Genomic DNA, 26,593 nt, shown 5'->3' with positions numbered 1-26,593 from the left:
TTTGCCTAATACATTAAATGACATAGATTATAGGGCTGTGCCCTTTAAAACATTTTCCCAAATTAAAAAAAAAAAAATCAATTAAGGGATGTCCAAAATTAAAATCGGAGAAGTACGAGGTTCGTCGATCATGCTGTAGAATAAGAGAGTATCGTATAACAAAAGTATATGTATCCAATGTTTCATTCTAAGTAGCAAAATATCCTGTATTAAATAAAAAAATTAATGTAGAAATAGATTTGCATTCATATTAACATGGCTAAAAGCCTAAAACAAAATATATGTCTTTAGTACGGAATTTCAATCTTATCACTTTGATAAATAAGGCCTCGTTTGGCATTTTATTTTTTGAACAAAAATAAAGTATCATTTTCGTACCAACATGGGAGATTAATACTCGATTAGCTATTTTCATGATGCACGATTACTAGTTATGTAACTAACACGAATGGACGTGGGAGGCGGCATCTACGGACTTATACAAACCTCCACCGATCCCAGTTCTCGTCTTCATAATTAATTAAAACAATCTTTATCTATTTATTTTTAATTATATATATGATAATTAAAACAATCTTTATCTATTACCTCTCTATCTATTAATATATATATATATATATATTTATATATTTGAAGGGGATCTTTTTTTACCCAAATCCTTCAATTTTGACCAAACGGTGAATTCTTAGAATTTAGAAAATTTTTAATTATAAAAATACTTAAATAGTAGGTAAATATTAATAGTAGTATTAATAATTTTCTTATATATATGATAATTAAAACAATCTTTATCTATTACCTATCTATCTATTAATATATATATATATACATATATTTGAAGGGGGTCTTTTTTTTACCCAAATCCTTCAATTTTGACCAAATGGTGAATTCTTAGAATTCAGAATTTTTTTAATTATAAAAATACTTAAATAGTACGTAAGTATTAATGGTAAGTATTAATAGTAGTATTAATAATTTTCTTATATAGATAATTAAAACAATCTTTATCTATTTATTTTTAATTATATATGATAATTTAAACAATCTTTATCTATTACCTATCTATCTATTAATATATATATATATATATATATATATATATTTGAAGGGGGTCTTTTTTTACCCAAATCCTTCAATTTTGACCAAATGGTAAATTCTTAGAATTAATTTTTTTAATTATAAAAATACTTAAATAGTAGGTGAATATTGATGGTAAGTATTAATAGTAGTATTAATAATTTTCTTAATTGATTATAACATATATATATTCTCCACCCCCATATGTATTTGTGATAATGATTACTTTTATTTTAATTTAAAATAATTTTATGTTAAACGTATTTTAATTGAAAATCCACCATATGTAACCATAAAATAAATTTCTTTTTATTTTCTTGCAATTGAGATGATACGTATAAAACTCTGTAATTATGTAAACAAATGCCTGAGTAAATAAAAAATTAATAATTTGAAATCATTGAATCAAAATTACTTTCACATAATTAATTTTTTTAAATATAATATAAATTATAATTCAATTAATCAGTACATATTTTCTGACAATAATTAACATATTCAGTTTCTTTATATTTTATATTTTTTATATAGTGGCACCAAATTAGTAATTTGATTTTTAAAATAGAAAAAAAATCTATTTTTTTTCTATTTTAAAATTTAAGTTAGTCCTTTTTTAGAAAATTATAAGTATATGAAATCCACCAAAGAATTTAGTTAACAAGCATAATCTACCAATTTTTTGTTCGAATTCTCAAACATTTAATAAATATTGTTCAGGTTTAACTTTTTTAAACTTATCTGTAATTCTTGAAATAAAAATTTACTGACATTGATTTTTTTATTATATTTTCATATTAGATACGTTTTATAAATTTTATTCATAATTTTGGTTAAAAAAGACTCTTTATTTTAAGTTAAGCCATATATTATTATTATCAGCATAAAAGAATATGAAAAAAATATTTTTTCATGTAAAAAAAAGAGTAATTTGATAATTTTATAAATTTAAGGGACTAAAATGATAAAATTAAATTTATTGACCTTTATACCCTCCAAAAAGTCAAAATCCAGTTATTTTTTGGCCCAAAAATGGTTAGAGGAATCAAATTGAGACAAAAAGTAAAATTTAGGATACTATTAAATTCAAAATTTAAGGGACCAAATATAGTATTTACCCTAATTATAATCATATTCCATTATCATTTAGTTTTCTTAATTTTGAGCCAATGCTAATTTTTAGAATTTTGATTTTTTTTTTATTTTTTTAAATTATGGTAATTGGTTGTTTCAAATTTATGGAGAACATTAAAGATTTTTTTTTTTTAATTTTAAGACTTCACCTTTATGATTTCTCAAGCTTTCTGTATTTAGTTTCTAAAATTTATGCATTGTTAAAATATTTATGGTAAATAACAATGCTTAATAAATAAGAATTATGTATTTTCTAACAAAAACGTAACATATTTTACTCTTTTCTTATTTTTAAAATTTAAAATTTGATAAATCTTTATTAATGCCACTTCATTATATTATGTTAGGTGTATGTCTTATATATATACACACACATATATATATATATATATACATATGTATTATTATTATTGTTATCTATTAATCTATATAAGAAGGGTCAATTCTATTTTTTTAGAATTTTAAATTTTTTTATTATAATAAATATTCCTGTGGTTTGCTTTCCAATTGGTAAGTTAATAAGTGCTTTTAATACATAATTTTGATTAATTTAGACCATCAATCTTAATTACTGATTACATTACCATATTTTACTTGATTTTGCAACGAAAATCTGCAAGTTTTAGTGGATTGCAATATAATTAATTAATTTGAATACCTTAAAATTAGCAATTAATGTTCTAATTAGCAAAATTTCCATAAAAATATACTAAATATACAGACATGTTATTACTTTCTTCCAATAATTATGTTAATTAATATATTTGACCATATACAAATTTGGTAAATTGTATTAACTTTTGATTTTTGAAGAAAAATAACCAAAATTTGTTAAAGTGCACTAAAATCTGTTTCCATAATCTTTACATTCAAACTTAAGAAAGAATGCAACCAAAGACATGAAACGTATTTAACACGAACAATAAGGAAAAATGGTACTATAGTCGTGAAAACTCAACAAGTCAAAAGCAACTTTTTTGATAATATATATTTTTTTATTTTCTCATAATAATAATCTTCATAAATTTATTGAATGAGAAGAATTAGAGTGATAATTCATGAGAAAAGCAAAAATGGTCATAGATTAGCCCGAAAGGGCCTAGCTTAAGATTGGCACACTATTATTTATGGCCAGTTCTAGGTCTTTTAATTGGGCCGAATCGGGGTTTAGTTTTAAACTCATGACAACCCATGGACCAACCGGGTTGAGATCTGAATTAGGCCTCGACCATGCTCGAACATGCCTATTTTATTTGGTTTTACAAAATTGAGTTTTTTTTTTCTTCCCAAATTACTTTTTATGAATGTATCATGAAACAAAGAAATAATGAAATCACACAAAATTTATAAAAAAAATAATAATTAAAAATATATAATGAGTTTAAATAACAATTTGACTAACAAATTTACAATAATAATAAATTCAAAAGGAACTTAAGATGAACTTTGAAAAAAAATAAACAAAGAGTATTAATGACGTACAGTACTAGTTTAGACGTAGAACAATAAAGATTTAAAAAAATTAGAATTTCAAAAATAAAAAAAAATAAATTAAAATAGTCAACTTTGAATAATAAAATAAAATTTATATATCATGTATTATTATTATTATTATAATAATTATTATTACTATATAAAAAGGTCCAACGGGATCCTAGTCCCTGTATCAATATCGGACTGGCCCAGGACCAACCTTGTTTGAGTTCTCCCCTATATGCACGTATTTTTTTCTTTTTTCTTTTTCCAGCTAGTTTTAACGAATTTAATGGCAAGAACCACATTCGATGCAATGTTCAAATATGATAGCTGAGTCAAAAATATGAGGGACCAAATATGAATTATGTCATAATTGAGGGACCAAACGTGAGGAACTACTCAAGCACAACAACCACCAAATCAAAATCGGAAAAGATAACTCAAACTATACACCAAATTCTTCACGGAATGCAATAATTTTCATGTATAAAAGAAATGTATTATTCCTATATCAGCTTTTTGTACAATGGGAGGAGAGTAATTCTACGCTAACAACCAAAGTGGTCTTAACTAAGACCAAAAAGTAAATGCAACAACTAAAAACAACATATGAAAGATGCGATTAGTATAACCTGTCGGTATCTATACTATTAGCCGACAGGAAAATGATAGAGAAAATTATCCATCACTAGTTACTACAAAAATGGAAAAACACCAAAGAATGCTATATGCAACAAAAAAGTTATAATAGTACTTGACATTAGCTTGTATGGCTCGTAACGGTCCGAGTTGTTGTTATCAAGTTGTCCGGCGTTCACAAATTCTGTTTTACCAGTATTATTTAAAGAGACATTGACGGACAACGAACCTGTAAGATCAAAAGTTTGTGTGAATGAGTCGGGGATAAGTACAGAGACATGATTAAATGTTTGTATATGGTGGTATTTGCCTATAGCGGATGATAAACGAAACTTACAATCATAATTAGCCCATCCGATCCTTTGACCAGCCAAATCATATACAACGATCTTATCTTTCAGAACAAGGTCTGCATAAATGATTGAAAAGAAGTACATTGTCGCAGTCAATTAAAAATTTAAAAAATTAGAACATTAAAAGTAATGAATAAAAGATACGAATAAAACACTTTTTCCGTCATGCACACTACAAACATTTAAATTTCCGCCTAAAAATTTATGCTACGGTTGGATCTTGAAGTTCGATAAGAAAAAAAACAAAGGAAAAAGCAAAAGTATTAAAAAGTAAAGCGTAAAGTATTACTATTAGAAGGGAAAATAATATTTTTTTGTCTGGTTTTCGTTACTAAAATTATTCACTAAATTTTGTCGTCCGAATACTTAAGTATTGCCTTTACAAAAATTTTAAAAGTATTACTGAAAAACCCTATAAATTAGCAATAAAGTGCAAGAATTACAATAATCAACATATAAGTTTATGTAGTGATAAGAGCAGAGGGCAAACTCAACATAGTTTCATACCTCCTAAAATTGTGAATCCTTGACCCTGAATTTTCTGAATGCCGATGCACCAAACTGCAGCACCACCCTATAAATGCAAAAATCGGCACGTTTCCGATTATTATTTTTCATAAATTTCAAGAACTCCGTCCACCATTTCATGTAATACTATATATTAGTTGGTTCTCGAGAACAAAACAAATTAACAATGAGAAATTCTAATTCAAAGAATGACTAGTCGCATGATTGATTGGATATGAACAAGAACAGAGAGAAATTTGAGAAACATGAAACATTGACGTACAATGGAGTTCTGCTGCAAAAGGTAGTCCTGGGGTTGCAGTATCATTGATGCACCCCCGGCGAAGTTCAAACTAACTGGAGGGAAAATTTCCGAGACGCTAGAGGGAAAAATAATTTGATATTAAGAGGTAATTGAATATAAAGACACTTAAACAAGATTACACAGTTTGTGTAAGAAAAAAGAGACCTGGTGGTAGTTAAATAGCACTGGTTTCCCTTGGAAAGAAGAGGGCGTGCCGATTGAGAAACAGTTTGTTGAATCTGCAGACAACATGAACGACGCCATGTTTTCCACAAAAATCTTATAACAATGGAGTAATCAAGAAACACAAACTACTTTTTTCCTTACAACTTACTGCATTAATGAAAGGATCGTAAGCTGCTTCTGCAAGGTACGCCAACGTTGTTCCTGAATCAAATATTGTTCCACTGTTGTCTGATGTTGCAAAAACAGACGAATCAATAGGTAACATCTGCCCGTTTACAGCAATGCTTTGTAGATTTACATTGTAATGCGACCTGATCAGAGTTGGGACACAGAAAAAGTAAATTAAATCAGTGTCGTTGCGTCTAACTCACTGATATAATCGAGTTTAATAGTTCTTTCAATGCGCATAAAACAATCAATAAGTAAAAAAAAGACGATTTTGTTGCTTATCGACTTTCTGAAAAATAAGAAATTTTAATAATTTTCGTGTATTAGGCTGAGTAATTAATATACCAGAACAAAAATCAATTGTGTAGTCACTAAATTTACACAATTAAAATATTAAAAATAATTCGATTTTATTGCAAATTTGTATCAAATTTAACTTATATTGAGAAAATTTCATCCGATATCATGAGATTCAAATATGAACAAATCAAATGGTCATCCTATGCATGCTTAGAAGGATAAAAACAACTTATCGAGAAAATTACTTGTCAAGCATGAAAAACACATACTGTGATGGAACAAGTGAAGTGTAAACTAAATTTGGCTCGACAATCTGGCCAAGAACGAGTATACCGCCACCACCGTTTTCTCCTTTCAAGCAATGAGAAAATGCTTTCGGGACGATTCCCTGTGAAGAAAGCTGTGAAATTACGGACAGGCTCTGCTGTCCGAAACCAAATATGCCATCAACTGCCCTGTCTGGCTTGGTGAGGTCTCCAGTCTGCGATGTGCTACAACTGTGTCAAAAACAAACCTTGCAATTGTTAGGAAAATTGCAAGACAGATTGTGAAACGTGTGCAGGAAACAGGAATGAAATTTAACCTCAAGAAAGAAAGACTTTTATGTGGTTCGAAAAATAGAGTTTCTTACAATAGAAATCTCCATTAATTATGGTGTCTTTTTTTTTAGGGGGAATTATGGCGTCTGTTAAATATTGTAAAATTAGCACTGTACCAAAGCTGCCTATTAATTATTATCAAATTACAAATTTACCTATGATGGTAAAGTGTGTGTCAAAAAGTTATTTTTCCTTTTCTTCATAACGAATACCGTTACAACAAGCCAGCAAAGTGCAAAATTACAAATTTATCCCTAAAGGTAATCAGAATCTCAAAGAAAGTCTGCTTCTTCGGAGCTGGCTTTTAAATAGTCTCCATTATCATTAGTAGTATATGTCAGATATCAAGTTTTTTTTTTTTCTGAAAACTGGCTTAAACAATTCACATTAATTATTATAGCGAAAGTAATACTGAATCAAATTTCATGTCACATCAACAAGGCAGTCAGGCTAGACTTTCACGAAACAATAATTTAATACAGATGAAGAATAACTGACCCGAAAACAATGGGCGCGGAGGGATTCGATATCAACGAATTCCCGACAACAGTGTCGAGAGAAATCGTGTCAGACAGGTAATATCCCGACGTCCCACTGCCATCACCGTACTGGAATGTATACCCACACTGATTCTGAACCGAACAGACAGAATCAGAGGATTGAGCTCCTAGGTCACACCTCCTGTCTGAACATGAAATCAGCGAAGCTGTCGATGAGCTGGAAGGATCAAAGAACTCCAGCTGAATCTGGTGAAAGCCAAGAATGTTTAATACAATCACTGCCCTGATTCTGTTCTTCATAAACAAGATGCAACAGAGGTATCAACGGAATTCTAGTCTGGATCAAGTCTGACCAAATATAAACTAATGACACTATAATTGTAATTACACTTGTTGTATGATTGATGCATAATTTAAAGAGAGACAAGTGCAATGCGATTGATCATATTTGACCAAACTTAATTGGAATAAGAAAATTTTCAGACATGAAACGGAGATTTTTGTGAGATGAAGGATTGATGAACCTGGAGACCGCTGGATTTCGGGCAGCCGGCACAGGGATTGCAACTAATCCACAGGACATCACTTCCTGTATCTATCTGTACATAGAATTCTTTGGGAGGAGTCCCCAGTTTCACTCTTGTGAAGTATAGCCTGCAAAAACAGTTTTACCAGCTCTATATATATATATACGCCCTTGAATTATATTGATTTTCCCCTATATATATATATAAATTCAACTAATTAATTAATTGAGGGCACAAGAAAATAATCAAGAATTTGATATTATTACTGCAATTCAAGAAAATTCTTGAATTTATTCCATTTTATTAGTTAATATACAGAATCAGTTCTTTTGAGCGGATTAATTACAGAATTATCAAATTTAAATTGACTGAAAAACCAAATATTGCAGCCGTTCATTGAAAGGAAAAGAAAGAGAAAAAGCAGTTCTTCTTCAAGTCTACCATTAATACGTATAAATTGCTACACATGTCAACATAACATAACATACTCGTATATACGTATACGTATACATATACATATACTTACATTTCTTAAGAAAGAAGTGAAGACTTAATATGTTGTATGTATGTATGTACCCGACAAGATAAGGATCATAGGTGCCTTGGACAGGGAAATCAACGACGCCAAGAGGCTGTTGCTGCAAGAATCTGCCGTGTCTAATCCTGTCGCGTTCTCTGAGTTGATTCAGCTCCAATCCTTCGTGACTCGCCCTCTCCAACGTCAACGTCACACTCTTCCCTTCCCCACCAACCACCACCACCGCCACCAGAAGCACAGCCACCGTAACCGGAATATTCGCCGGCGGCATTTCGTACAAGCAAGCACCTCTCTCCCCTTTTTCTTGTTTTCTTTCCTTCTCTCTTCACTTGTAGCATATGTGATATATGTAACTATAGGTTATATCTATATGTAATATGTATTGCAGAGAGAGAGAGAGAGAGAGAGAACAGTGGTAACAGCCGATAACTGAAGTTTGATTTGGAAAAAAATGGATTACGTTTGTATTTATATGCAGACACGTTTTTAAATTGGGAAATGCTTTAAAAGGTTGTACGTTAAACAGAAAGAGTTATACCTTTCTTCCACGGGTGACATATATGTTACATTTTTGTTTGGACGACTTTTCTCCCATCCTTTTAATTATTTACAATTTCCCTATTACTTACTGACACATGGTTTGCTAGTTCCCTCCTGCAACCACCTCAATTAGTCTTACCCTTTCATTTTCCTTTTTTTATTAACTGCAATATTTTTTAAAAACATAAATTACAATTAGTTCTTTTAAAATTTATCAAAATATAAATATTTTTTTTTAAAAATAAAAAATACTCCTCAAAATTACAAATACTCTAATAAATACCTTCTCGTAACAGCTCATTGTAGGGGACATTTGCTAGGGTATTTGTAATTTCAAAGAGATATTCATAATTTTTTAAAACAGTATTTGTAATTATGACAAATTTTAGGAGAGCCCGTCGTAATTTACCCTTTTAATTATAATAACATGCCTTCTATTGTTCCATGATAATAAGGAGTGTCATACGATCAATGTCCTGTTATATGAGATTTTATCCATTTTAACTTCATGAACCTCACAATCTTGTTTTTAAAAAGACCCCTAACTAATAAGATATGATTTTAAAATTTATAAACTGCTCAACCTCTTTATATACGATCGATGAAAAATATGTACCAATATCACTTGCAAAATAATTAAAATATAATCACAACAAACTAAACTTTCATAAAATTTCTTAAAATGATACATTTGACATGTGACTTAAAACAATCAAGTTCCCACATTATTGATTGGGAAATTTAAATACACAAGTGCTACATTTGTCATGTTGGTTATAAAATTCGCAGTAGCTGCAACTTTTATTTTTAAAATATTATAAAATAAAATTTAAAAACCTTTTGATTCCGTTTTCATTTATTTCTCAAAATTTTCAGTCTTTTATGTTTGAAAAAGAGAGAATGTATTTTTTCTATATGTTATAATTTTAAGGTATTTTTATTATTTTTTTCACGCCAGTCATTATTATATATATATATACTTTCAATTGTTGATCTAATAAAATAAAATTTAACTGTATTAATATGAGACCACTAATAATTCTCCGGTAATAAAAAGAATCGTCAATTAATTATCGTTTAAATAAAAGAAACATATTAATTAATTTGGCTCAAATTTCATTAAACAAAAACCAAAATTGAATTTCTCGTAATTTTGGTGGCTGTTCCATAATTTGAGAAAAGAGTTGGGGCATAAATAAAAAAATATTGAAATAATTGGTGTAATATGATTCCACACAACCTTTAAAGATACTAAAGCGAACAAAGAACCTTTCTGATACCACTCTTTATAGAGTTTGATTCATCCACTACTGCCAACTCCAACTCTTGTTCTTGCGTGCTGACTCTGCACTTTAGCACACTTTGGTCCCTCAATTATTTCAGTTTTTCACTCTGGTCCCTCCTTTTTAGTGCTTTTGTCTTTTATTCTTTGAGGCCTTGCAACTTGCAAGAGGTGGCCTCAAAAGCTAAGTGGGGTTGCACTTTTCTATATTACATCTTTGCCCCCAAATTATCTTTTGCTATTCTTATCCAATTCCAATCTATTTTCCTCAAAAACTTCAACAAATTAACAATAATTTGTATACAGCAGATACATTAGATTTGTATGGGATCTCAGCGTTAACAACTGCCCGTTGTATTAAAATTGAAGTTTCAAGTGTTTTTAAAAGAATTCTAAAAAATATACCAAACACTTCCATATGCCCTATAGAAAAAAAAAGAAACATAATATTAAGAACAAAAACTTTAGTGATGATATTAAAAATTGTCACTAATTATATATATTAAGCGATTATAATATTCATTTGTCACTATATTTAATTTTGTAGCTACAATTATTGTACAAAAGTTACCATTAGCAATAATTAATGATACAATAACCGTACATAAATTTATCGTCATAAATAATTAATGACATATATAACAACAATCCAATTAAAATAAATATAATTATCACTATATTTGTATTATCACTTAATTATCATCATAGATCGATGCTTCATTCATTATCGTCAATGACAACTTAATAAAAGTTTCCTGCACTAACGATTTTGAAAATTATATTGTTATAAAATTAAAATTATTGTTTCTTCATATAAATTTTAATTTTGAGATTGTTTTTAATATTTTTTTCAGTGATATTATCTTTTACTTATGTGATGGTATAATCTCGACTTTGATGGGCATATTTGAAATTTTCTTTTTTTAAAAAAAAAAAAAAATCTAATTCTTGACTAGGTGACCCCAGTACTCATCTCCCAACTAGCTAGCTAGACACATGATCAATTGGGATTGCAAAGCAACAAAGTAAAATAATGAAACCTGTCTAAGGTTGTATCTACACTAGTTTGCAAATGTTGGACCAATTGTCTAGCTAGGATATAAACAAAATTGGACAACCTTTCTCATAATGTGACTTTGATTTCCTTTTATCATGAAACTCAATTTCTTGCAGAAATTTTATCTTTGTTATTGGATTTAATTTCAACCCAACATAATTTATTGGGATAATTGCATTTACACACCTTTGATCTATAGTTTGTTTGTATAAATTATTTTTTTGCATAATTACATAAATCACTTATGAGAACCAAAAAATAGGAGAAAATTTTATGCGTAATGATATGTACTTTTTCAAAAAGCAAAAGGTGGTTTATGTAAATAATATTTCTGGTGGGTGTATGTATAATTATTCAAAAGAGAATGATAATTTATGTAAATAAATTATAGATTAAGGGCTGTAAATATATAATTATTCATAATATATTTCATTTTTTTATTAATGTTATTTTTCAATTATAACTGCATACTCGACCATTAAATTAGTCAAACTCGACTAAATCGCTCAATCTGAAAAAAATAATTAAATAATTTTGAATTAATTTTTTAATAATCGGCATATAATAAGTCAAGTTAATTAAAATTTTCTTGGAAAACCGATGGAACCCAACTACCATAGTACAAACAATTTGAGTACCACAAACATTTAGATGAAATTGGGTTTTTATTTTATGAATCCAATTCCATTTGGTAGGAAGCAGCGGACAATGTGGTGTAGGACCGTTCCTCTCTTGTTCACTACCAAGAAATCAAAAGGAAGTGGGAGAGGGAACATCAAATTCTTATCACTTTATTATTTTCACTGTTGTCTCATCTCAAACGCTTATATGCCCTTCTCCTACACAAAATATAAAATAAAATAAAATTTCTATATTTTTATAAAAATTATAAGTGTATTTTTTTTATGTATAATATTGTTTTGGCGACAAAAATAAAAATTGTTTACCTCTGCTGATTTTTCGACGAATTAATAAATTAATAAATTGATAAACCTAAATTAATAAATTCAAGGGCGATAGTTTCTAACTTACATTAATATGAGGAGAGCAAAGCAGTCAAAGATGAAATTGAATTTATTTATAGCATAATTGAAATAGCTAAAAACACCTATGTAGTAATTACATAGGTGCCTCTAGTTTTCGGCCCGTAAATATTTTATTTTTTATTTTTTTATAAGTTTTAAAGAGCTAAAATAATTTCTCGAAAATTAAAAAAAAGATAGTTTTATTTTTATTCAAATCAATAACTTGATTGAATTCCATCCAAATATAATTTTTTTGATGAAAAATCGCGACAAAAGCCATTCGAATATTTCCACATGTTTAGTATTATAAAATTTATTTATTTATTTATTTATTTTTAATTCATGAATTGAAAAATAAATTTTTTATTACATATTTAGATAAGTTATTTAAAGAATATCATATTGAAAAGGAGGCTAATTTCAAGCCACCTAATTAATGCCACAAAAAGCATGAAATGAGCGTTGAGGTATGATATGACTGAAGATCTGCTTCAATATCATTATTTAATTAGAATTTTTACAATCTTATTCTTATCTAAATTAGGCAGCAGGCGGACAATCCATAACTAACATGTTCATGCGTCATCGCGTATGTATGAGGCAAGAAAAAACAGACCGACTCCCTATAGATGTAATAAATGAGTAATATAAATGAAGAAAAAGCCATCCATTTTAAATTTTATTTGACTATAGAATTAGAGAAAATTTTAACTCAGATCAAATTTGGTCGAATTTGAACCAATTATATGATAATTATAATATATTTGTTATGTGATTGGTGTACAATTCAGAAAAAGTGACAAATCATATCATAAGTGTATTATACTTATTTTGCAACTAACTTGATTTGGACGAACCTGATTTGGACAAAAGATTTTCAAAAATCTAGTTAGAACCTTGATTGCCAAGACACGGGAGAGTTATAGGGGTGTTTGGGTGAGTTTACAAGCTCTTTTTAAATGTTTGAAATCATATATATAAGATATTAATGATTGGATTTTGGTTTCATACTATAAATGGTGGATGAAATTTCATTTAGGCATGCAAATTATTTTGGCACTTAATTATGACTTAATTTACCAAAAACTTCATTTTTTTAATTTCCGTAAAAATCTTTTGACTAATAATTGTAAATAAGTTACTCGATACAATTAGCAATACTCAAGCCAATCAATACATCAACATGACTAACAACGATAATAAATTACAATACCTCACACAAGTCAAGATAAATACTTACACGTTCGATTGGACTTGAACCTATGATTTTGAACTTGTTCATGGGACATCAATTTTAACATTAACCATTGGGCTGAGACATCGGTGATAATTTTGGTAAAACTTTTATTATTATCAATTGAAGAAAAATCATATTGACGATAATATTAAAGTGATATTATCAAAATGATCCATCAAATTGGCTGCAATTCAGTAATAAGAAGATTGTATGTTAAGTTTTATATAGTATTTGTGATGTGGGCAAAGCATCCCACATTGGTTGCAAACGAAGAGTTTGAGTGATTTATAAGTCCCAAGACATTCTCTCCCTAGCGAGGTTAGAACAAACCCGTGAGACTTATATGAAATCAGAGCAAACAATACCTTGCGCAATGGGTCACAGATCGAGTCGCAAGCCGCACCATCTGGCGTCGTCTGTGGAAACGAGAGCATGTGCCCCTCCCAAGCCCTTGTTTGGGGGCTGATGATGTAAAATTATGAGAAAAAACAATTATGTGCTAAACAATCTAAAATGTAAAAGTAAAATTATGTTTTTCAAGCTGAAAGTATTTATTTCAAGTAAAATCAATTCTTCATACAATAATATGAGAAAGTGTGTTGTTGTTGTAGTTGACCAAAGACCAATTAAAAATCCTGATTTGTCCCATTGATATGAGGAAGGTTCCAAACAGGTTCATGTTTGGACATAGGTGTTGTGAATGCAAGTGACTGGGGAAGGCTTTCTTAATTAAATGCATGTATGTTTCACCATACGGACCAAATGTTATTCTCTGTTTGGCTTCTTCCAAGATATTGCATTTTCTCTTCTATTTTATTAAATATACATATTATGTGTACACAGTTCTCCTTAAAGAAATTAGATGGTCCCATCCTTATACACATGGGTCTCGTTTGATCGTATAATTATGCATGATTATTTATCACGTCAAATTACATGTTTAATTCTCAGTATTAGTCTATAGTAGGATTAATTTTTCTTTTTTTCTTATACACGCTTCCACTCTCACTTTGATTTTTTCCTTCTTTGTGAAAGTACATGCACGCTTAAAAGAATATATTTTAAATTATAATAATTTAATAATAAAATATAATAAAAGAATATTGTTTTTTTTATTTTTTTATTTTTAAAAAATATTTGAGTTTGGATTAATTATTATGTCAAATTTTGAGGTAGATCGTTGTAATTTACCCAATATTTTATTTAATCGGATTCTATTAATCACTTACGCCACAACCAAAAGTAGACGGCTTAAATAGACAGAAAATTAGGTTGATGTTTTCTTATTTGACTGATGTGCAGCCCAGCCATGTCGGCCGGCGCAACAGCAAAGCCCTAATATTGAACCTCAGTTTAACATGAAGCACAAACAATACTAGGTTTTCAAAGCCCAACTACATCTGCCTTAATATATTTTTAAACAACTTTTTCGCCAAAAGAATAGTTTCTGTATTTTTTTCACCTATGAAATTTTGTGATTTGGGAAATTATATTTATCACTTCTAAGGTTTGTTTTCATCTTACAAATAAATTTTCCGATTGGTCAAAACTCACTGAATTTGTTGATATTAACAAAAAAATTGAATGAAAATTGATATGTAAACTCAATTGATTTATTACTGACCTATTGCAGGTCAAACAATTTTTTTCGAACTAAACTACCTTTTAAAATTGAAGATATACCTCCACACATGCATTAACACGTGAATACGTATGAGGGTAATTTGATCATAAAAAATTATTTGACATGCAATAAAGTCAGTAATGAGTCAATCAGAGATAAATATATATTTATTTTTATTATTTTGTTAATATCAACAAATTCAGTGAATTTTAACTAATTGAGGGACTTATTTGTTAGACGGAAGTAAATTTCAAAAGTGTTAAATGTAATTTCTCAAACCACATGGGATCTTAGTATAATACACCAAATTTTAGAGGGGGGCATGTAAAATTATCTCCATATTTTATGTATATACAGAATTTTAAAGATACTTTCATAAATTGTATTATTTATCTTTTATAGTGTCAAAAGTACCAAAAAAAAGTATAGAAATATTTAAGATAGTAAATAAGTGAAATATTTTAATTTATGAAAAAAATATTGATAAGAAAATATAATACATAATGTTGGAGAGAAAATCAAAAGTAAAAATAATTGATTAATTTTTTTGGAAAAAAGGGACAGATCATAATTAAGTGAGATATCAAGAGGGTACTCTCACTTAATAATAATTAGTAATTTGTGGCATACCATGTATGCAATTTTTATAAATATGATTTAAAATAAAAATATTTATAAATTTTTATTATTTAATAAAGTATATATAAAATAATAAATTAATATTAAATTTGTAAAAAATAGTGACAGAAAATGAATAAAAATTAAGAAATAACAAAAAATAATTATTGAAAGATAACGGGGGTTGGATAGGTATCTGGGGGGAGTTAATAAATAAATTAATAGATAAGATTTTTTATCATAATTAATTAAAATGATCAAAAGTGAAAAGTAATTGTGATTAATAATTAACTATGGTTAAGCAACGATGATGGGCAAGAAATTTTAGTAGGTGTTTTGATTATAATAAAAAATTATGATAAATACTTTGAGCATAGTTAAGACGATAGCAAATATTAATTAATTATAAATTAAGATTTAAATTTTAGATTAATTTATTTAATTATAGTTGATAATATTAATTTATTAGAATTTTTAACTATACTCATTTGTAATGTTACGAGAACGGAATATGACGATTTATTAAATATTACGAAATGATACGATTGTCCTTATATATAAATATTTATGTATTAATTGTATTATCACACACATATTTATAGATAAAATTATGAGTAATCAATAAAATTGTATTATCACCTAGTGAAACAATACGGACTACTATCAGTTGCACAACGTATTTTATTAGTATTTGTTATAATTTTTTATTTTAATTATAATAATTAATTATAACAAAAAATTATACTTTTTGCTAATCATACTTTAATAATTGGAATAGCGGAAAAAGGCATAGAAGTGATGATTTAATCTTCATAAATAATTAGCATATTATTCTTCTTCGAAGAAGTAAAATAAGAAGCTTCCAAAAACAATGTCCTCAGTTCTATCTATCTCTTCAAGGCCTGAAGATCAGAATAGTATGTTTTCAGCCATCCTTCGATGATCTCAATCTCTCTTTTCCTTTGTAGAATGAGCCAATCTGGATCAGTTTTGGCTGAGTACAGTATGTCCAGACAGTGTGAACCTGCACAATACAAGAATAAATTATTTTTTTTTAAAAAAAATATTATCTACGACCCTCTAATTGTTCAAATTTATTTATTTAATGATGCCTTTTTCTAAATCAAATAAAAAAAATGGCCCTCTTTATATATTAATTGCTAAAATTATAAAATACATTTTTTTATTTTCTCACTTATCAAATTATCACTTATTTATTTTCTCGTTGTCTTCTTTCTTTTGGAATGTAATATTGTATGACCAAATTGTCCTTGGCATAGAAAGGGTAAAGAAACACTTGAAGGATATTAAAAATAATTATTTACCATTTCTAATAACTTATAATCCAAACAGACAAATACCCTATTTTAATATCCTTAGGACACCCTCTTTCCAAATACACGCAGTCAAAATTTTTATTTGAATAATATTAATATATGTTTTGGCAGACAAATATATACTCCAACATCATCCTTTTCTATCAATTATTAAAAATAAAAAATAGGGCCAAAATATTCAGGTAATTAATTAATAAAAAAAAATCTTATTCAAATTAGATTTGATTAAAATTAAATTAATCACACAGTATATATAATACACTTATTACGTGATTGATCAATCGTTTTGAACTGTACATTAATCACAAGATTTGAGTCTAATTTGGTCGAGAATTTCGGATTGATTGTTAATTACTTGACTTAGACTTTGTAAACATAACTGAACTAAGGTTAGTAAGCATACCTTTGGGCGTAGTTACCGCAACTATACTTTCTGACAAGTCTTCTAGCACCCTATGATTGGAAATTCGGACACATAGTTAAATAAAATTAATAAAACATAGTAATTCATTTAAAAAAAAGAAAGAATTTGAAATTAATTGAGTTATAATAATTTTATTTTACCCTCCGCTACTGTAAGGATCTCTGAGACCATTGGAAAATATTATGTTGCTTCCGAATCGGTTCAAAACCAATTTAATATCCTGCATTTAATAATTACACGAAATTATATCAAGTTTCCAAAATAATTTAACTAATTAATAATTTTTTTTATATATATAATTAAAAAAATATGGTTAATTACTTACATGGCCTCCGTAATACGTTGTAATCCAATGGGGACGAGGTGGGACACCATAAAAGTCCTTACAACTTTTAGCAAATTCATGTAAATCGAATGGAGCTGCTGGAAACATTGTGTCGTTTTCTCCTCTTCCAATCGGTATCACTATTTCACTACAAGTCTGCAAGTAATACAAAGCCCCCATAAATATTCAACTCAAAAAGTGATTATATATCGGAGAAATTTCTAATTAGGAACTCAAAATTGTTTTCTTCTTAATTAAATTTAATATATGAAATGGGATGAACATAAAATTGTGATAAATAGCTATGTACTTCACACATTTCAGATTGTCGTAATACTCCTATGATTATGTATTAAGAAAATATTAGTAGAAGACTCTAAAATTATTGTTTCAGACAGGAATTTTTGTGTAATGTCAAAAAATATCCGGAAAAATTATATTTATACTTCACTAATTTATAATTTATTTACACAAAACACACTTATTTTTTGTGTAATTACTGAAATCAACCTAAAAGCCAAAAGGTAGGATTAGTTTGTATAATAACGTCAATGTTTTCAAGTAGTATATGTGTAATTTTTCAAAAAAAAAAAAAAAAACCATAGTAATTGACAACGGTAAATTGTATAAATGGATCATATATTAAGGGTGTAAATATAATTATTCTCAAAAAATATATATTATTTCGGTAGTTCCAAAAATCATGAAATGTTCCTTATAAAAACTCAAATAGTTGGCATTTAAGGGGGTGCTTGCAAATAATAAATAAGCAAAATTAAGTTAATTTCAGCTACAAGCAACTTTTATTACTATTTATCTTACAATTTTCTTTCTATAACACGCACTAATCCAATATCAACATCACAACCTATATTTTGTCTACATATGTGATTCCACACTATAATAATAGATTTTTTCACGTTGGATACATATAAAACAAATAATTCATTAAAAAAAAAATAAAGAACAAAAAATAAAAGGAAGGATGAATAGCTGACTCACTTGCCATTCCCATCCAACGCTAGTTTCGCTAGGATAATTATAGGCATTTGTATCATAGCATGTCCTATTCCCTCTGTAAGACACGACGCCGGCGAAAATCCGGCCAATGACATCAGTCCCTGCCGGAGCTCCGTCGATCCCTTTACACACAACAGTCACCGGATACGTTGGCGGATGATTATACTGAGCTGCTACAGAGTACATTGTGTCCAAGAAATCCTTCAGCTCATCAGAATTATTCAAATGCCTGAAAAAACAAAATACTAAATTTTGACTTATAATTCCTATTATTGATAATTTTCTAGTGATATTTAATTAAATACTTTTGGCTGGTGAAAGAATAAAAAAAGAACATATTAATTAACATTACGAGCAAGTCTTGAATCTTTGACTAAGTATGGAGAGGCCTTTAGGTTTTGATGCCACTTTGTCGATTTCAGCCCATGAGTTTTTAATAGTTTGGTAGCAGTTCTTGCTGACCTCCTGACGAAAAAATAATGTATATATATACCACTATTAGTTAGTGATTTTTTTCAAATTTAGAAAAAAAAAATACTTTATAAAATATACAGAATTAATTATATTTTTTTTTACAAATACCTCAAAGTCCTTGGTTACAATCGAGTAATATCCATTTTGTGGAGTAATATTGTCGAAATAAAGAACCGGAGCTGATGATGCTAGAGCGCCTAGAGCGATGTGTGGATACTTGAGCCGAAACCACGAAGCTAGCTCTGAAATCAAGGAATACAAATCAATTATTTATAAAATATCACATCTAGATTCTTTATTGTAAATTGATATTATATTTTATATTAAATCGACAACAATATGTATCTATGAGTAATATTAATATATATAATGTGTACTATATATTAAGTTAAATATGGAATGTGTATTGATTTACAATAAAAGATTTTAATTGAAAAAACATTGCATATATACTAATAATGAACTCACTTCCTCCGTAGGATCCTCCAACGACAATAATTGGAGAATAATGTGCTGCAAACTTATGCTTTACGTGCAACAAAATCTCTGCATAATCAGCTATAGCTTGAGCTGAGCTAAAATACCCACGCAGCGTAGCATTTTTCATGGCGTCCTCCATTTTTCCAAAAGGCACTGATTTTCCATAAAATCGATGCTAAACCAACACCAAACCAATCAATAATATCGTACAAACTCCATCTTCAATTTTCTTCCACTAAATGAAAAGCAAAAATTGCTTGCTTTTGACATTATTCTGACATATATATCACATCAATTATGTTATAAATAACTGACATTACTTAACCTTCAAACTATCAGTATTTGTCATGTCCGTCGACATATCATTCGACTAATCTTTCCAAAAAGATTGATCATGTTATATTTTACTATTATACTTAAAAAAAATAGTTTAATTGATTGATCAACTATGCCATCTAAATATTGCTTTTTTAGAATGGAGGGGTGTATAAAAAAATTTGATAAATGCAACAGGCCTACCAATTAAAATAGTAATTATATGCAAAAACCCCTGAAAAATATTAAAAAAAAAAAAAAAGTTTGGCAATTTGGCCCTCTGAACTTTTAAAATGATCAATACTTTTACCTCAATGTAAACTGAAAGAGACTTGAAATGAGGAGCATTATCATTAAGAAAACCAATAACTTCCTGGTCTTCATCCAGTGGTGCTTCTGCTCCAAGATAAGCAAAAATGGGGGAATTTGAGGTTGGGCCACCCCAATACTTAGAATTCACAACATATCTTTGTCTGAAAGTGGCATAACTCTGAGGGGCATAGTTAAAATGATCAAGAGTTTGTGAGTAGAAATGTGTCTTAAAATCTTTTGAAATGGCTGATGTAGAGATGACGTCATCAGGGTTTCTCAAGATCAATGCTTCTTTGTTGTGGGGAGAGAGTCTTGGGATTTTGTGTGAGACTGATTGCAGGAGTAATGGGAGAAGAAGGAGAGGGTAGAATTGGAACAAAAGTACTCTAGAAGGTGTCATAGTTTTGGGAGGGATCACAAACTTATTGTTCCAATTTGTATTTTCTTGGAATTTTGGTTGCATGGATATGAGGTATTTATAGACACTTATTGGTAGAATATGTGGTACATTATTATTTAGTTGACCAAAAAAAACCATCAAAAAAGACAAAATAAAGAATTATTTGAAAAAAATAATTTGTTTTAGAGTTGATTATATCGGTTTGAGATTCGCTTTTTTAATTAAATTGTAATAATAAATCATTGTTATGAAAAAGTCTATATGTTGATTTTTCTTCTTGAGAAAAAAATTAAATAAAAACCCTTTATTGGATGGAGCAATTATTATTATTATATGATTATTTTTATTTTTATTATTTGATTTGAACGCTTTCTTCTTTCTTCCCTTGAATGATAAAGATGGAAGGAAAGGTGTAATTAACGTAGCTAATACTAATTTCATCACAAGATCTAAGCCTCTTGATTTGAAAATTTGCAAATAGTTAAGCCAATGAAAATTCTTGTGAATGCAAATCAGGAAAAGAATTCCGATTTCAAAGCCATAATTAATAACATTTCTTCATATTAGATCAACAATGAAATATATGCAATTTTTTAATTCGTTTTTTTTTTTTAATCAAAGTCAAAATTTTAATCCAACTACGCCAGCACAACGACTCTCCTCGACATATAATCTCATGATCCGTGGTATTTTATATCATAAAATCAACCAAAAACTCCATATATAGTTCAAGAAAATACCAACATTATTTCACGTATAATATATATATAGAGAGAAGAGCGACAAGTAAAAACTTTTTCTAAAAAATTGAAACAAATATATTGCTTTTTTATATTTAATGTCTTCAATTGTAAAATTGAAATAAAAATGAATAAAACATATCGTCCACCCAAAGTTTACGGAATTGGAAAAATATATATTTTCCCTAGAAATATTAATTTCAACACAAATCACTTCATAAATCAATAGTAGATTCTTCCTTCTGAAACTGAAATACTGTAACTTGATAAGAATTGTTATTTTGGATGAGAAAGAGCTTTATGTAATCAGCAGCAAGCGAACACTGTTTTATATTTTAGCAACTTTACCGAAAGGCTGCAGATAGAGATGATGGCAAACCCTAAAGGTGGAAGGTGGTTATGAAAATTTTTGTTGTATTAATATGAGTGTATACATTGCAAGTCAATGCATACTAGCAGTCACGGCACACAGTATAGTTTGTACAGATCTCGATAAAATTATACAATTCTTCTCGATGACTTTTATTTTCCATATTTATATTGAAAAAGTATAAATTATGGTAGCTAGGGGTTATTATATCGCCTAGGGTTATATCGTACAATTCTTTTTTTAAGGAATATGCTTGGTATACAAAAAATTTTTAGACCGACGATATACAAATATTTTTATTGATTTGTAAAGGAAAAGTTAATTCTTTTTTTTCCCGTATAATACAAAAATACGTATCTATAAATATGCATGAAGAGCACTACCAAGTTAGCATTAAACTGCATACTCAACTATTAATGTGAAATTGATCAATAAAAATTTATTTGAACATTCAGCCAGCAACGCAATCACTATGATTTTTTTTTTTTTTTTTTTTTGTGATTCGTTAATTCAGTACAAAAATAGTGATAATATATGAAAAATATTATATTTGATTTAATTATATTATTTGTTGAACTTTAATTCGATTATTCATCGAATCAAATTTGGTTTTTCATCAATTCCATCTGATTTGATTAATCACATTATTTTGTAATTATTTACCAAAAAGTAGAAATGCCCATGTCCACTTTAATTAGCTGCTAAAAATCTGCAAATTATTGAAGGCCTTTCCAAAATTGGCAGCTCGCTAAAAAAGAAATTTGACCAAAAGTTTCGAAAAACTTGCCTTTTCCCTTCCCATTATACACTTTCCTTAGAAACTCATTAAGTATATATGTTAGCATCATATTAGGAATTATAAGCATATTATTAGGCATTTTAAACGTATTAGTAAAGATTTTCCTTTATATATAATCTCATACTAATTAGGAGAAATGTTTGGAATTTGATCCATGCTAACAGATTTATTTTATTTATAAAGTTAAAACATAAAATAGTTTTGAAAGATTGAGTTCTCATGTAAATTTGTTTTTCTGAGTACCAAACCATAATTTAAGAGCATCATATATTGTTAATGTAAATTTATTTATATTATGAACATCGATAGCAAAATTGAGAACGCAAGAGAAGTTAAAGGACTTTAGGTTAAATATATTTTTGGTCTCGTAACTCAGGTCATTTTGTGTTTTCGTTCTTTGACTTCCTAAGGTAGCATACTTTGGGGGAAAAACAGATTGTAATCGCGAAAATTGAAAAGATGTAGGATCAAAATGCTACCTTAAAAAGTTAAAGGACGAAAACATCAAATAACTTAAGTTACAGGACTAGAAATACATTTAAGCCAGGAACTTTTTTTGCAGCAACATATTTGGCGCAATTCAATTTATTACTCTCTTCTTTTAGGCCTCGAAACTATAAATTTGTTCGCACTAAATTAGCAAAAATAATACTTACTTCTTAAAAAATTGCGCTTTTAAATTCAAATTTGACTAGCTAGTGACAATTGAGAAAAGGAAAGCGTAATCATACCACAGTCTTAACACTGAATATTATGGTCGACATAGCAAAGTTGCTTCGTGCCTCAAATGTGTAGCATATTATTGTGTTCCCTCACTTTCTGCAAAGTTATAACATACATTTCCGTTGGTTTTCTATTATTTCAACTCAATTTGATTAAATTTCCAAAACGTATGAGTATTTATTGACTTTTCGCACTGTTATTCAATCTTTGTGGGTGTGCAAAACACATTTCATGAAAATCAATGGTTCTATTCAAAAAGTTCATGATGATAATGCAGAATTGTTTTTGTTCCCTGTTGGTAATCAAGTTTGACTCGCAAAATTGCAATCATCATGAGATAATGCACTATACGTCATATTCGAGTTGTATCTTTTATTCTATTTATTGTCATTTAGAATCATATTTTGTTTTGTGGAGTCGATTTTTCACATCCGCAATGATCCCGTCAAAATTTGAGAATTATTCTCTTTCAAGTGTATTTTAATGAACTTTAAGATTCAATTATAAATAAATTGTCAGAAAATATTCTATAAATACATATCATGGCAGCATGATATAGTCCAGGATCAGACCCCAAGTATTAGGATTCTAGAAGCAGCTTCAATCAGCTCAAGAGGGAGCTCCCGCGTAAATAATTTTTCATTTTTTTTTGGTTCAAGAGTGTGCTTTCTATGCGCATAACCATTTATCTTGAAAAACAGGTATTTCCTAATTCTACTCGATAATTTGGAATACCATAAACATCGATCGGATCCTGAAAATCGACTATATATTAATTATTTATATACTCATTTCACTTTTGCCAGCCATGAGGTCTTAGATGAGCTTTTGTTTTTTATCCATTACTAAAGCTATCAAATACCTGGTTACAATTGAGTTATAATAACAATTATTACAAAATTAAACAAATATAAACACCCATACTTGTGATGAAAACCAAAATCTCACAATTTTGGGACCTATTAATTAACGAGTTGAGGCTCACAAAATTGATTCTGCCCGTGTTAATTATAAAAACTATAGCTGTACCATGAAATTTGAACTCATAATCTCGTATTAATTATAAAGTTATCTCAATTATTAAATCAAAACTTTATTGATATAAAATTATGCATGTGTTTCAGAACTCAAATATCTATCTATCTATATATCCAAGAGAAGGAGTGTTAATTCGCCAAGTACAAGTAATTTATTGGATATATATTTAACTTCCTGTGTGGTATATATGGGGTAATATTTTGCTGCATTACAGTATCTATAGAGAGATATTTTGCTCTGACAACGTTTTCCACAGTCGAAAAAAATCTGACAACTAAAAGTAGAAAAGACGAATGGTGCTTATAAGTTGGTTAATAACTGTTTATAACAAGCCACACTTTCCTCTTGCACTGATCATGATGTGAGTGGTGCAGGTCTTACTAAAACTTTCCAGTTTTGTGCATCTGGTCCAGTGCCGTGCAGTGCAGTCCAGGTTCTATATTCTTCACGCGTGTGGTCTAAACAAGCCCCACTTTCTACCATTTTTCAGTCAATCTTACTTTCTAAGTTATGAGGTATTCGGAGCTGCAGCTTTCTGAAAGCTGGAAAAGAAAATATTTGTGTTTTTCTGTATTGGAAAGCTTCAAAAATATTTGTACAAGGTTCATCTATATGTATTCTTATGCTTATATAATTGGAATGGGCCTTGTTTTTTGTGTACTGAATGTATGGGTGATTAATGTCTCATACCTCTCGTTTATGCTATATATAAAAAAAAAGGAGTTTCTATACTTACAAACATTGGTTAGTGATACCGCCATACCAATTTTTAAATATAACAATTATACCTCTAACTAGATAATTTTTAAAAATCAATTGTAATTACTTTTTTTTCCATAAAAATGACTTCACATCATTTTAGCACTACCGTTGTTTCTTTCTTTCTTTCTTTCTTTTTTTTTTTTTTTTCTGAAATGTTACGTGCCATGAGGACTAATTTTTACAAAATAAAATATGTGTCACCAACTATCCAATATATTGTACACGAATCATTTACATAAACCTTAGTCATGAGTTGAGAATAGTGGGTGGTGACTCACTTCATATATCATATTTTCATATAAATTCTGATTATTACAAAAAATGTAAGAGCTATAAGTTGTATTACATAAATTTAGTAACACTTCACTTTCCTACTAACACTTAAAAGTAAATATTATATTTTGGAGTGACTTTGGTCAAGTTGCCAAGTCCATGCAAAATAGACTGGCTGATTAGACTATTTTTTTTTTCTATTTAAAATCCTATTACATTTTCTATTATGTATATACAACGTCATTTATATAAGAATTACATCATTTGTTTTATATAAAAAAATATTTTGTACACTTAGAGATAGAATTTAAAATAGAAAATTCAATTTGATCGGAATCAAATTAGATTTTTTATTCCAAATCCCACTTAATCTTCTGTTGTGCTCAATACATACACAACATTTCTACAAAAATGATGTCATTTATTTAATTTAATATATATATATATATATATATATATATGTGTGGAATGTATGTGTATTCAATAAAATAAAATATACAATAGAATTTAAAATAAAAAATTCAATGGGTGGAATCTGAAGCTACCATCAAACACGCATGGAAGAAAGTGGTCCTCTGCTTCATTTTCAAGCAAAATCCCACTTCATTTCCTACATGCCCTTACAAACATTCACTTCATTATCAATTGGCCCCTTCTCTTTTCTGTCATTTTATTTTCATTTTTTTTTTTGGTAAGAATATATTTTCTTGCATGTTGCACGAAGTGAGTTCTGTAGTTAATGTAATAGCTGGAGACAAAAGCGTGATGGTCAAGAGTTGTTATTGTAAGTGATATTGCACCAGTCAACACGACTCTCTTGTGATATTGAAGTATGTGGAATTGGAAATTTCAGATTGATTGATTTGACAGTAATTGTTATTAATTAGAATGAGATGAAGAAGACATATTAGTAGTCAATAGTTGATGTTTACTGGGTTTGGATTAATTGGTGCATGCTCATCACATTTTGGTTCCACATTGACTATCATACCTTTAAATTACTTATACAAAATTATATGGATGGTGTTGTAAGTTACTTTATTTATATATTTAGTTTTTTATTTTTATATGTCATATTTAGTCATTTTTTGATAAGTTTAGTTCTGTATTTAC

At 28.6% G+C, this 26,593-nt stretch overlaps 2 protein-coding genes across 4 annotated transcripts; both read right to left on the bottom strand.

Moving 5' to 3' along the window:
• Positions 1-4,141: 4,141 nt before the first annotated feature.
• On the bottom strand, positions 4,142-8,759 carry LOC105170771 (aspartic proteinase 36). 3 transcript variants are annotated; one of them, XM_011091678.3, is made up of 10 exons: positions 8,344-8,759; positions 7,765-7,894; positions 7,239-7,486; positions 6,411-6,638; positions 5,822-5,984; positions 5,653-5,726; positions 5,467-5,563; positions 5,184-5,250; positions 4,661-4,732; positions 4,142-4,552 (listed from the first exon to the last, which is right to left on the bottom strand). In XM_011091678.3, exons 1-10 carry the CDS (start codon positions 8,574-8,576, stop codon positions 4,380-4,382), a joined length of 1,485 nt encoding a protein of 494 aa, XP_011089980.1. In that variant the 5' UTR covers positions 8,577-8,759; the 3' UTR covers positions 4,142-4,379. The 3 variants fall into 3 exon arrangements, with proteins under 3 accessions (XP_011089980.1, XP_020552185.1, XP_088741611.1); XM_020696526.2 differs by having other exon boundaries at positions 7,239-7,529; positions 8,344-8,483; XM_088885485.1 differs by having other exon boundaries at positions 7,239-7,529; positions 7,765-8,481.
• A 7,731-nt stretch (positions 8,760-16,490) lies between these two features.
• On the bottom strand, positions 16,491-20,817 carry LOC105170769 (uncharacterized). Its single transcript, XM_011091676.3, has 9 exons — positions 20,374-20,817; positions 19,737-19,923; positions 19,377-19,510; positions 19,147-19,259; positions 18,777-19,023; positions 17,775-17,930; positions 17,590-17,669; positions 17,429-17,478; positions 16,491-16,712 (listed from the first exon to the last, which is right to left on the bottom strand). Exons 1-9 carry the CDS (start codon positions 20,773-20,775, stop codon positions 16,576-16,578), a joined length of 1,506 nt encoding a protein of 501 aa, XP_011089978.1. The 5' UTR covers positions 20,776-20,817; the 3' UTR covers positions 16,491-16,575.
• Positions 20,818-26,593: the final 5,776 nt, after the last annotated feature.

Source organism: Sesamum indicum, linkage group LG9 (genome assembly GCF_026168435.1).
Source record: "Sesamum indicum cultivar Baizhima isolate 11 linkage group LG9, ASM2616843v1, whole genome shotgun sequence".
Taxonomy (NCBI): Eukaryota; Viridiplantae; Streptophyta; class Magnoliopsida; order Lamiales; family Pedaliaceae; genus Sesamum; species Sesamum indicum.
Note: the sequence above shows the minus strand (reverse complement) of the source record. Positions and strands in the feature narration are given on the sequence as shown.